At 32.8% G+C, this 14,608-nt stretch overlaps 2 protein-coding genes across 2 annotated transcripts; both read right to left on the bottom strand.

Moving 5' to 3' along the window:
• Positions 1–3,891: 3,891 nt before the first annotated feature.
• Positions 3,892–4,689, bottom strand: LOC115889742. Its single transcript, XM_030909816.1, has one exon. It carries the CDS (start codon positions 4,687–4,689, stop codon positions 3,892–3,894), a length of 798 nt encoding a protein of 265 aa, XP_030765676.1.
• A 121-nt stretch (positions 4,690–4,810) lies between these two features.
• On the bottom strand, positions 4,811–6,031 carry LOC115889741. The gene has a single exon (XM_030909814.1). It carries the CDS (start codon positions 6,029–6,031, stop codon positions 4,811–4,813), a length of 1,221 nt encoding a protein of 406 aa, XP_030765674.1.
• Positions 6,032–14,608: the final 8,577 nt, after the last annotated feature.

Here is a 14,608-nt window from a genome sequence, read left to right as displayed (position 1 = left end):
AACTGTAAATAATTCTTAGGCTACTAGTTTTATACATACTTATATACAGAGTGACCCAGGCCTCCAAAGAAGCTTTTTACCTATTACGTTTTTGGTTTGTAATTTTTATTTCAATTTTTTACATAAGATGGGGGCCATTGTAACGCACATTTTCAAAATATTTTTGTCAACATACAGGGTGATTCTCGGGGTGATTCAAACCGCAATACATATGCTTAATACAGTTCATGAAGATTGGGACATTTAACTAAAATTTTATTGTCTCATGAAGCTACCTTTAAAAGTAATGGATTTGTAAATAAACGTAATATTCATTATTATGCGACAGAAATCCCATACTGTAGCACACAGATTTGATACTTTTAATGATAAATGCCTTCTATTGAGAGACTAAAAGGTAATTGCCTCGTATCAGAGCCATCATAATACAAGAAGAAGACCGAAAGAGTCAAATCTTGTCTTATATTTTCAAAAAAACACAATTTTGTCATTAAAAATTGATTTTAGGTATAGGAAGTTATTAATAATACAAGATTAAACAACTACTACATAGTACTTTACAGGAAGCTATCGATGGCGAACTAACTAAATCGTTACTAATTACTAATTTTAAACAGTTCTTTTTAAGATCAAAAAAGGTAAAACTAAAACCTAAATTATCATTTGAGATTAAACGGGAAGTTCTAAATAATGTTGCCTATTCTAAACAAGAACAATTTATTTATAAGTTTTATAACATCTCTAATTAAATTTGGACGAAAATAATATTTCTGTTTGCTGTAGGTAATTTTCTCAGGGAAAATACGTAAATAAAAATGACTTTTTAAGTCAAAAAAAGTCAAAAGGACAAGTTATTCCAAAAAAGGACTCTCCTTTTCAAAAAAGGATAGGTGGCAACCCTAGGTATTTCTGGAATGGAAATTTAATGGTAAACCTACAACTTTAGTTTGAAAATATGTTCCGGCCACCTATGTTTACAAAAATGTCTAAAATGTGCTTTACCATTGCCTCCATATTCTGAAAAAAAAATTGAAAGAAAAGTCACCAACCACAAACCTAATATAAAACTGTTTCGGAAGCCTGAGTCACCCTGTAAATATTCAAAAGTAACTGAAAGTTTATATAGAATTAACTGAAAGTTTAAATTGAAAATCGACGTTAGAGCGATTTTCGAAAACTACCTACTAACGTTTCAACATAAGTATATGTGGGATATTAATTATATAATTATATTAGACCTTATAACAAAACTCATCTGACGAAAAAGTGTTAATGTAGTATATTAATATGGAGTAAACATTTTACTAATTGCTTTACTTTTACTTTACTAATTAAATTCGTTCCAAAAACCGATACGCCACTGGCCATTAGAACAATCCAAATGCGCCTAGTTGCCGGGGTCGGAAATTTTAGACTTCTCTGTCTCTTCTATCCTTGTTTGACACATTGGAATGTTTGATACACTACCAACGAGTATTTATGAATGAGATGTTCGGTTTATATTTATAATGTCTTTGGTTTCAGTATAATTTTGAAAACACTCTCTTTAACATATCCTCATAAAAAAAAACCAGACTAGATAAAATCAGGAGCATTTAAGTATTCTATTAATTGATGAATGCACTCTGTATTCACCAACTAATAGAATCATATCAATTCTCTCTGATGTACGATAAGTTTGCATTTTTGACAGATTTCTGAGAATTTTTTTTGTTTTAACTGACACAAAATGATAACTAGTTGTTAAAGTTGGACTAATTAGACAGCTATGTTGAAGTAACGTCAGACATATCATAGCCACCTAGATTTTATCAAATAATAAAGATCTACTCAGATCAAATCATGTACATACATATGTCAATGAAAATATCTAGGAAAATCTCTGTTTGAGGGGTAGGCAACTTTAATAGTATTTTGAAGAGACATGAATTCTCAATTGAATATCGGAATAATATACTGGGTGTTCCATTTAAAATAAAAGAGTAACATGCTTTTAAAGGTGACCATTGTTCAATATTAATTTTGTCTCACCCTGTATAACTTTTTGAATCAAGTTTTAATTTGATTTATTGACAATAGTTAATTTAACTACATACTAGGCTATACCGGGTAAATTCCAATTTAGGTAGCTGTTATTGTAATTTAAAAATTGTTTTTTATTTCTAGAAAATGTTAAATATGTCAAAAACCTTACATTTTAGTCATATACTTCTCTTATAAAACTCACCTTTATTTTTTCCCAGAATCCGAAAATCAATTAATACTCGTATATAGGGTGTTCGATTACAAAAACACAACTTATGTATACTTAGAGTAATATAACTAAGATATGTAACTTTTTTTGCGAACACCCTGTAGAACTCTCTATATATTTAAAAAGTGCTCTGAATTAACCTACATACTACATATGCTCACAAAATTTCATTTCAATACAAACTGTCGTTCTCCTCGGAGCCTCCGCGGCGTATGAGAGGCGCCACCCTGTATTTAGTTACTAGTAATATTATTAATAAAGAGCTTAGGAGTAATTTACATATGGTGGGAAACATAATATTCCAGCATTAATCTATAAGCCTATTCGTATTTAAGCGACATAATATATATCTATATGGATCGAAATGGGGTCTGAATTAACCCCGCCTGAATACTAACGACGAATTTCGTTCAAGTATCGCCGGCAAGCGGACACAACAATCTCAGAAACAAATTTCCTGTTATTACCGGCTGAAATTAGTGAGATAGAGAAATCGGTTTCGAACATTAATCTCGCCGACATCTTTTTGCAGCAAATTGGAAAACTATGGCATTTGCCGTGGCATTTGAGTCGCGAATACCTTTGGGAATTGATTAATCTTACATAAAACACGTAATTGTATGTCTGTATCGTATAACGAGAGACTGAAAAAGTTTATGGAAAAGTGATTTTACATTTTAATCGTTTCCGTTTGCGGTAAATGTGCGACAGTTTAGAACTTCAACTAGTGTGTTATATTTAAATATTTTTTTTAACAAATGAGCTTAAATCAATGTCAGTACTATTAGTATGCGTACTTTTGTATAGCACCCGGAATTGTTTCCTCGGAGGCTACAGCTTCGTAGATCTTGAAGATGCTGCCGGGAAGAGCATAACGGACGTCACCCGTTATCTCAATTCTACCGAAGGGTTATAGTGAAATAATCGAACTGTACCATCCCTAGGGATAGGCCTCATGGCCATGGGTTTTATAGGTCTCATAGAAGGTGGTATCAAAACAGCAACTCTGCTAACGGCAGTTCGAAAAGCGGTTGCATTCGACACTTCAACCAACCAACCATGCGTACTTTTATAAAAATTGTTAATGCTTCATTCAAAACATTAAAATGAAAAAAAACATCAAAGTGTAGTGGAATAAATTAGTGAGCTTATACTTTTAAGTATACACTTATACTTTTAAGTATAAAGTATAAGTGAGTTCACTAATTTATTAAGAACTCATTCAGAACTTCGAAATTAGTGGAAAATTAGGGGTTTCAATTTTACCTAATAATTAGTTTAAAACCAGAATTTCTCTTGACGGATGATAAATAAAGGCCAAAATGACATTACTGGTAAATTTTGTATGTGTATAATTAGTATAATATACTATTATTATAATAATATAAGTATAATTAGTGGAAAAAATTAAATGTTTGTTGAACTTTTTCTACTACTTTTACCACTAATTTTCACATTCGGAATGTTGACTTTGAAATTAGAGAAATAAACTTCTACGCTAATTGAAACCACTAATTTATTCAACTAATTTCGAGGTTCTGAATTCAGTTAACTTTTACTTCCAATTGAAAAGTACTACTTACGACGAATTTTGACGTTCAGAAGAATGAAACTTATTATATATATACTTGTCGCAACTAACGTCGCATCCCCACGCCTAACCGCCACCTGTTACGATCAAGAACATCTTCCTCTTCCAAGTTACGGTCCTCCATTGCCCTTCTGATGGCCTCATTCCAGGATCTTCTAGGCCGTCCTCGTTTCCTTTTTCCAGGAGGTGACCAGCTGTAGATACGGTAGGGCCATCTTTGGTGTTCCATGCGTAGCAAGTGTCCAAACCACTTAAGGCCCCTCTGTTCGACTCTATCCACTATTGTCTGTGTGGCATCCATTTTGGCTCTGATTTCCACGTTCCTAACTCTGTCCAGTTTAGATACTCCCGCACTGCTTCTCAAATAGTCCATTTCGAGTGCATTCAAAGCTCGCTTTTGTTCAGCTTTTAAGGTCCAAACTTCACACCCATAAGTTACTACCGACTCCGCTAGGGCTCTTCCAATATGTACTTTTGTGTTTGGTCTTATGTTTTTGTCCCACCAGATGCCATTCAGTGCTCCTATAATCTTCCGCCCTTGTTCTATTCTAGCAGATACTTCTGTTTTGTCCAGTCCCTTTCTGGTTATACGTGCCCCCAAATATTTAAACCATTCAACCTGTCTGAGCTTTGCATTGTCAGTAATAAAAATATCAAATTTATCATCTGAATTGGTCAATAGATATTCCGTTTTATCAATGTTCACAGTAAGGCCCCATTCCGTGTATGCCGAATTTAACCTGCTCATCATGAATTCAAGATCGTAAGCATCTTGAGCTATGACCACCTGATCATCGGCAAAATTCAATGTAACCAAACAGTCATCTCCTACAGGGACGCCCATTCCCCCACACCTCTTCTTCCAGTCCCTAAGAACCACTTCCAAATACAGATTAAATAAAAGAGGCGACAGAGGACATCCCTGTCCAAGGCCTTTAGTTGTAAAAATTACCTCAGACAGTTTGTTACCGCTTTTTATCACGAGCTGTGTTGTTGTTGTACAGCACCTTAATTAAATTTATGAGACATTCATCCACATCAAGTTGTTCCAGTATGTACCATAGTTTAACTCTGGGGATGGAGTCGTAAGCTTTTTGAAGGTTTACAAAAGCTAGATGCGTATCTTCTTCACGTGAATTCCGTTTTTCTCTCAGTTGTTGGATAGTAAATAGATTATCTATACACGAACGCCCTGCAGTAAAGCCACTCTGCTCTTGACTGATTTTGTTGTATGTAGATATTTCTAACTTATTTCTAATTATTTTTGTAAAAAGTCTGCTGAAGGTGCAATTCACACTAAGACCTCTGTAGTTATTCGGGTCTTTTCTGTTCCCTTTTTTATATATAGAAGTGATATAGGCTAACTTCCATTCATTAGGTATTTTATTCCGATCTACACACATCTGCATTAAGTTTGTTATTTCTGTTATAAGACATTCTCCGCCATATTTTAGCATTTCAGCCATAATACCACCCGGTCCTAGAGCTCTACCGTTTTTCATAGACACCAAGGCTTGATTAACTTCCTCGATCGATATATTTGTTCTAGCTTCTGTAATAGTGACGGCTTCATTGTTTTGTAAAAACTGTGGTCGTTGCTCTATTAATAGGTTTTCATAATGTTCCCTCCAATCACTTAAAGATATAGTTCCCGTCCATCGTTCACGCGTATTTGCTTTCATCCCTTTCAGAGTTCTCCATGCTTCCGTAGATCGAAATCCCCCAATGTAAGTCTCAATATCATTGCATTTTCTTTCCCACATACTATTCTTTTCCTCGGTTACTTGTTGTCGAACTTCCTTTTGTAACTTCTTATATGCTAACCAATTTTCATCTGTTGGATTTCCTAACCAGTTATTATAATTCAACTTCTTTTCACTTATCTTCTCTTCAAGCTTATCCGTCATCCATATAGGTTGGTTCTTGATTTGCTCCTTATATCCTACAGCTTCCTGCATTGCTTGATGTACGGCTTGTGTAATTCGGGTATGTTCTTCTTCAATAGTATGCTTGGGTTGTTCTTTCTGTAAATGATGCTTGATACGTCGTTGGTAGAGGTATTTAATACTGTCATCTTCTAACAAGTTGACTTTATATCTTGGATATGATAGAGTGGCTTGCTCCGTTTCAGCTTCTGTTGTGTCATATTTGTTGTTTGTGTTTTTGTTCATGTAAGGATAAATCATCTCAGAGACTTATTAATGACTTAATAAATGAAACTTATTTGGTTTGGTTTGGTTTGGTACAAACCTTAAGTATGTACTAGGATGTATTTCAGGAAAATATTTTAACTTCTATAGGGTGGCTCAAAAAAGTGTGAATGGATCGGGATGATTTTTTTAAAATGGAACACACTGTATATTATTGAATTTTTGGCTTTCTTTCAGATCACTTTACATACTCCTAAGATATGAGTAAGTATATTTCGATAGTTTCACAGATATTAATAAATAAATGAAAAATATATATTTTTCAGCCTTTCTTAAAAAAATTATTAAAAGTACAAGAACTGGCCTAAAATCAAAACTATATTAGGTATCGTAATCGTAAATCATACAGGGTGCTCAAAATTCTACGCCAGACTTTCTAAAATACAAAATAATATTTCTTTGTTTTTTTAAGGTAACACCCTGTATATTATTTTTTCAAGAAATGGAGAATTAAAAAATTAACATTTTTTGTATTTAGAGTATTTCAAAATTGTTAACGGTTTTGCAGATTTTCGCGGTTTTATATTTCATTATGGTATTTTGCACAGTAAATTTTTATCAAAGCCACCCACTGATTTTTCTCTTATATTTTACCGGTAATCATAATTATTTTATACAAACTCTTACTCTATTTGATACCTTCAAATTCCTGTAAACAAATGTTATCGAATTTGACAATGACAAAATAATATTTTTGCTGGTATTTTAATTGTAACTATCTCTGAGCCGTATTATAAATTTTATTAATTTGAAGGTAGATTCTTGCAAATAAGTTCTAAATGCCCATTCCAAATGAAACGAAATTCTAGAAAAAAGTACAACTTTAGTGCCTCTTCAAAAAAGTATAATACAACTTTTGCATAAAATTATCTGGGGAGATAATATTTGACCTTTTCAAAATTTACATGGGATTTCCTATGTCCCTTGTTCCGATGCACCACACAGTATATTTATCTAATTACATACTATATATTTATAAAATTCGAAGACGTTGCTAAAAAGGTGTCATCTGTCATTTGGATAGATATTTAAATTTTGCATCTGATGCTAGCACATTATACAAAGTGTTAAACATGTTATTGCCGTTTAGTTAAGTACTGTATATAATAAGCTCTTATTATTTTTATTATTTCAACACAATATTTATTAAATGTGAAAACTACATTGCATTTTGGGTTTGAAAACTTAATACGCTTAGAAAAATTAAGCATTAAATTTGTTACTGAATTTTCTCGAAAATTGTAAAAATTTTGTAATCTTACTTCAGTGAGGTAACCTTGAAGGGGTTCCTTGATTTAATAAGTGCATAAATATTCCTTTATTTACTTTTCTAATAAACTAAATAAAAGTCAGTTTAATTTAAATGGTTTATGATGATTATTTTCAAAGTGTAGACAAAAAACCATTGTCATTCAGCCCAATATGTGCCAGAACAACGAGATACTAGATTGATAATCGATTTCAACCTTGTTAAAACGCGCTGCATAGATTTATTGCCTACTGGCCAATAGAACTGCGAGATTTTTGTGCATGTCAACGAACGCTAATTGTTTTCATCTGACATAATTGAAATTTGGACGTAAGTTCGGGAGACCTAAATTTGATGCAAAATCGATTCATACAGGGTATGCCAAAAACTTTATATAGTCTGTCCAACGACAAGATCCAGTGATAGATGTGTCTGTCATTTTATTTTCAAAGTAGTTTATTTTATTTTACAAAGAAATAAGTTGGTACAATTGGAACGCGTAGAAGAAAATTAATATATTTAAAATTTGAGTGACAAGTGATTACTTCAAAATATTGTGAACAAAACTGTATAAAATTATTTAAAAACAATTACAGTATGTGTTAATACAAAACAAGCAAGGGTGTATTTTAAAAAACACCACATACCAAAAAAAGATATAAAAAAGATTTTCTGCTTTCAAGCCGTGTTTCAAGCTCAAGCAACTTCCTGCATTTATTGTTACATTTATCAATATAATTATTTAATATTATTATTATTTACCTATCGTGTGCTGCTATTTTACAGATGCTCCAGTTTTTGGTATCATATACAAGATAGTATACAAACTTTATTTGTGGCTAATACAACTCTCTGGCAAACTGTCTCTGGGCACCGAATATTAACTAAATTGTACTGAAGCTGTGGTTGGTTCCTTGTGAAACATCGTTGAAATATTAGTATTTTAATAAAGCACGCTTTTAGATGTTTCAAAAAACTTTTAATAAGAGTAACTTTAACTCAACATATATGTTTCGGCTTGTTAGGCCTTTTTCAAGAGTTTTTTAAGAACTAATCGTCTAACTACACTGTAACTATATATATATTTACTATGGGGGTGGGTTCAGAGAGTTTACAATAGGGGTAAAAAATGTGTTTAGAAATCCTTGTTGGTCGTTAACATTATTTTCGTTTTTTAACAGATTTTAGTATTTCTAACTGTTCAATGTAATTTAAGCGTCTACCTTTTGTTTCTCTGTGTAGTAACTTAATTGAGTTTTCATTAATTTTGTGATTATTCACTATACAATGAGTTGCAAGACCAGAACTATGCTGGAGATTATTAATAGACTTTACATGTTCTTTAATCCTTATATCTAAATTTCTACCTGTTTGGCCTATGTACACGGCATCACAATCATTGCAATCCACCCTATATACACCCGACTTATTTTTGACATTAGTTTTGTCTTTATTATTTAATAAAATTTGACCTAAATTTCTTTTATTTACGTTAATAGTTTTACATCCTATTTTATTGAGATTATTTGAAATTTTGTTAGTTAAATTAGGAATGTAGTTTAAAAGTCGATAATTGTTATTGTCTTTAGAATTAGCGGAATAAAAATTTTTCATAAAACAAAAGAAAATATTAATGAAAATTTTTATTCCGCTAATTCTAAAGACAATAACAATTATCGACTTTTAAACTACATTCCTAATTTAACTAACAAAATTTCAAATAATCTCAATAAAATAGGATGTAAAACTATTAACGTAAATAAAAGAAATTTAGGTCAAATTTTATTAAATAATAAAGACAAAACTAATGTCAAAAATAAGTCGGGTGTATATAGGGTGGATTGCAATGATTGTGATGCCGTGTACATAGGCCAAACAGGTAGAAATTTAGATATAAGGATTAAAGAACATGTAAAGTCTATTAATAATCTCCAGCATAGTTCTGGTCTTGCAACTCATTGTATAGTGAATAATCACAAAATTAATGAAAACTCAATTAAGTTACTACACAGAGAAACAAAAGGTAGACGCTTAAATTACATTGAACAGTTAGAAATACTAAAATCTGTTAAAAACGAAAATAATGTTAACGACCAACAAGGATTTCTAAACACATTTTTTACCCCTATTGTAAACTCTCTGAACCCACCCCCATAGTAAATATATATATAGTTACAGTGTAGTTAGACGATTAGTTCTTAAAAAACTCTTGAAAAAGGCCTAACAAGCCGAAACATATATGTTGAGTTAAAGTTACTCTTATTAAAAGTTTTTTGAAACATCTAAAAGCGTGCTTTATTAAAATACAAATATTAACTGTAAACTATGGCCTGGGTCAACACTTAAATTCCCCTTTGAGTTTTCGTCCACTTAATTAAAAAAAAAACTCGAAACACGTAATAGCACAGTCCAAAATGCAAAATGAAAAATATTTATCATTTCTATTTGACATAATTTGACACAAAATTATAACCTATAATTTAGCAACAGTTTAACAACTCTCAAAAAATTTTAAGTCGAGTTCGTACGCATCGGCGTCCCTTTGTCGTTCATCGTTCCGTTAAACCGGTAATATTGAAATATGATCTGTCATTTTTGAAATAAACCAATAAAACTGGTTAAAAACAACAAGAGATGGCGCATGACGGATTTATTTATATACCCATCCATAGTTAACTTAAAAAATAAATAAATGTATTGGTATGGAAGTCATCTGCTTTTTTTCTGTCATCGTCTGTCGAAATCTTACCTGAGAAAAAAAAACAGTTATAAGAATTTATACCGAATTATACAGGGTGTTCCAGAAATAAGTGCAAGTATTTTAAGGGGTGGGATCTCGATAAAAGAAACATATTTTCTCTTTATCGTTTTTCAAATAAGTCCAAAATGACGGAGTTATTTTACCTCATTAGACCTCAATAGATTGAAGCTGAGAAACAAAACAGCGAATGCAGATTCTGTGGGGAAAATGGGAAAACACCAGAACAACTTATCACTGAGTGCGTCGAGACGTCAACCCTTCATGCCATAAACTTTGGTACGGCTGATGTTGAAGATGGAGAGCTGGTCTCTGTGGAAAAACTATATAGATACATAATATCATCGATAGTCAATTCCGAGCCAACTGGATGTCGTTTTTTTTTCGATTACACGGTATTATCAAATATATTTAAATTTAAAAAACATTAAAATATTTACTAATACTTATAACTAAATAAAAAGTAATGTTATATTCTAATAAATCTCAATAAAATTGACATTTATTTTTTATTACACTGCCACTGTCTATATTGTTTTTTACACAATTTATATATAATATATATTAGGTGATTTAAATGTAATCTCTGCTTAAATCATCTTCAAACCGCCATGCCAGATGGTTTAACGGAATTATTTCCTTATTATACACATTTGACTTTAAACGTAATAAATATTTAGATAAGTAAAAACTTTACTTTCCAATGTTAATAAATAATCTCCGTATGTTTTTCTCTTTCGCTTTTTAGTTTAAACCATTACATGTTCAAGAAATTTCTCTGTTGTAATGATTGGATGAGAATATCTGTTCAATTTACGTAACACTTACGTAACAGTGATTTACCTGCAGCTGAAACGAATATTTTTAGCGTTATCAGGAACGGTTTGCTTTCAAAAAACCTTCAACCAGCAAATGGTAAACCGCCCATTATAAGACGGAGAGCCTGAAGCTACCTGGAGTAGATTTGTTACAGTAAGAAATTTGTTTGAAATGCCAAAACGAAAATTAATAGTTTTGCACCGTTCGGCGTTCTGTTAAATTTGCACGCACTGTATACTCGTCACCTTTAACATTTCGTGCGGTGTAATATTGTTAGAATAATTATTAATCAGTATTTCTGGTATTTACATTTTCTCAATAGAGGGTAATATTTAGTTAATAATATGGTATACAGTTTTGGCATGATTCTTGAATTTTTCAATACACATTTTAAAAATATTTTTAGGACGATTGAAAATTCAAATAAACTAGTCATAACGAATTATGGTGAGCACACACATGTCATACATTCTTCCGACTCCTTCACGATTTCGGGCTTCGGCTGGATACAATCGTCAGTCTTGATTCAACAATCATCGCATGAAGTCGTGTGCGCAAAATATTTAATAATTTTAGCAACAGTGATTTAGCCACGGTGGCACTTTGTTTGGAAGAAGAAGATGAGGAAAAAAAAGCTTTTATAGAGAACAGCCAAAAACCTGATTTCATGTCTTTGTAGTCGGAGTTTCGGTACTGCTTTTTGGTCTGGGCATACAGCACTGGATATTTCCTCACTTCTTCAATTAGTTCCTCCGGTTATATTGTTGACATTTTTATTATTTTAGTAAAAAAACTAAAAATAACACAGCAAAAACAAAAATAAACAAAATAGTTCAAAACGACACTCGTCCCACTGACAGCCGGCATCGGCATCGACGAATAGACGGACAATCGGAAATCGGAACACGAACGGATGCAGGAACGGAATCGAGTAGGAGTGGGGATAAATGACATATCGGAAAGGTGTAAACTACGCTGGTTAAAATAACGTACGATTTCCCTCTCATACAGTCGTCCGACTGTATGATCGGAGTCGGATCGGAAACGTGCATGATAGGTGTGTCCCGGCCTTTATGGATCACTTTGATAAATGTCGTTTAAACAAAGAAAATATATTTATTTAGACATATAAACTTAGCAATATGTTCCTTAGGAATTAAGTTTGAATATAGTGTATGCACACACACCTTAGTGTTCATGACAAAAAAGTTGTCAAATTGCTGAAAATTGTATTTTTATTACGTTCCGAATGTTACAATATGTATCGAAAACAATGCTAAACAATTTTTATCCCAATTCTCAACGGAAATATATTTTTTCCTAATATTGTGTGTATCCTCCGCGGTTTCTACGCATGTCTGCACACCGATATGTCATAGACTGAATGAGGCTCCGAATAATCTCTTGACGAAAGGCGTTCCACTCCTCTCGAAGATTTTCTCTCAAAGTTTGAAGATCTGGTGCTGGTGGACGACTTTGTAGTCTTCTCTTTAGTAGGTCCCAAGGTGCTCAATAGGATTGAGATCAGGGCTATTAGCAGGCCAATCCATAATTGTGATATTGGACTCTTCAAGGTATCGAGTAAAACTACTCTTGTAGTATGAGGTCTGGCATTATCCTGTTGTAAGATGAATTCTGGACCATGCTGAGCTGCAAATGGAATAATATATGGTTCAAGAATCTCATCTCTGTATTTTTCAGGATTAATTATGCTGTCTAGAAACACATGCGAACTAAACTCTCCGCCGAACAGCATTATGATTTAGTCGAAAACGGGACTCGTCCGTAAAAAAGACATGCCTCCACTGATCCACGACCCAGTGAAGATATTCTTGAGCAAATATCCTTCGTGCCCTACGATAATTAGCATTTAAATGCGGCACAACAACTGCTTGCCTTGATCGACTGTTAACTTCATGCAGCCTCTCTATTTCTTATAGTCTGAGTTGAAATACGAGTTCCTCTGGCGATCGTAAGAAGATTTTGTAAGTTTCTTGCGGTAAGTGTTATTTTGGGAATCTTGCCGCCTCGTTGTCCGCCTTACTCGTTGAGGATATGGTCTGCGGACAACAAAACCATATTCTCTGTGTCGATTCCATAGTCTGGAAATGACCGATTGTGTATCATGAAAAAGCTGCGACACGTATCGTTGCGACCAACACTCCTGCAATAAAGTTGTGGCTCTGATGACTTCTTCAGTATTTAAACGCCTTCTAACACCTTTGATCTTCTCAAAACATTAAAATTTGTCATATTTAACACCAATTTTGACGATCAAGAAGACAAAATCACACTAAATTAGAAACTGATTTTTTTTTTGACTGAGTCTTCATTTTTATTTTCTATGACGGGAAAGAATTTAGTTTTTGTATCAATTTATACATTAAAATAAACAAAATTGTCCTGATGATATTCTGCTCTAAATATACGGTGATCTATATAAATATAGTAAATATATATTCACATACAGGGTGGCGTCTCTCATACGACGCGAGGGCTCCAAGGAGAACGACAGTTTGTAGTGAAATGAAATGTTGTGAGCACATGTAGGTGAGTTTAGAGCATTTTTTAAAATTATAGTGAGTTCTACAGGGCGTCCCAAAAAAAATAAAAATCAAAGTTCAAGTTTTCAGTTAAAACAAATAGAATTCTCAGAAATTTGCCGAAAATGGAAACTTATCCTATATCAGACAAAATTGATATGATTCCATTAGTTGGGGACTGCAGTGTGCATTCACCAATTAATAGAATACTTAAATAAGTATTATAATACCAATTTTGGGAAAAATTTACCAAAAATACCAAATTATTTCCAAAAAAATACCAAATTAGTACCAAAGTCTGTCTTAATCTCTCGATTCTGGCTTATTCTCATTAGGTTCATTCTCGGGTTCATTTAGACAAACCATCATCGTTTCCTTAAGAGCTTTCGATATTTCTCCATTTTCCTTAAGAGTAGAATTTATTTTCTCTAATGTCGAAATAAAGTTGGTTATAAGAGGTTGATTATACTGAAACTTTTCAATTTTTCTTTTATTCCTTTGCGAGCGCTTGTATTTTGTAGCCTTCCAAATTGAATTATTGCTTGTTGACGGTAAGGTTGAAGCGGCAGCTAATAATGGTAGTAAAGGGGTAACATCGGGAAGATAATTATTATTGCTTGTGGATGCAGTGGCGGCTGATAAGGGTAGTTCCGAGGCTCGTTTAGTTGGGGGGATAATTACGCAGTCTAGTATTTCTTTGATTACAGGGAGCTTCACATATTAGATTAGGGGGTACAATTTTGCTACATGAGGGTTTGCATGCCTCTGTTATTTCCTCGGTATTTTCCGTAGAAGGCTCGGTAGAAGGCTGTTTTAGAAATGAAGTTATTTTTGAGTTACTCAGAGGTATTTGAAGAATTAGTGCTCACCTCTGATTTAACCTCGAATTTAACTCTGTGATTATTACTAATTTTTAAATTAGTATTTTAAATAATAATAAATAATTTATTTGTTATATCAAAATGCTTTATCAAGTGTGTTTGAAACTTTGAGCCTACCCTCGTACCTTTGTAACTCTTGTTTTTGTGGTTTTTGTAGAAGGATGATATTTTATTTGTAAAGTTACTTGCTTTTTACAAAAGCAGGTTATTTTGCATATTAAAGTCGATCCGGAAATCGAGTTTGCCTCGAAGTTTGCAGTAGAATTTGGAAGTAAAATTGATGTGCTAAAAATAATGTTATTA

The sequence above is a fragment of the Sitophilus oryzae genome, unplaced genomic scaffold (genome assembly GCF_002938485.1).
Source record: "Sitophilus oryzae breed Bouriz unplaced genomic scaffold, Soryzae_2.0 scaffold_845_pilon_pilon, whole genome shotgun sequence".
Lineage (NCBI taxonomy): Eukaryota > Metazoa > Arthropoda > Insecta > Coleoptera > Curculionidae > Sitophilus > Sitophilus oryzae.
This window is presented reverse-complemented; position numbering and strand designations above follow the sequence as displayed.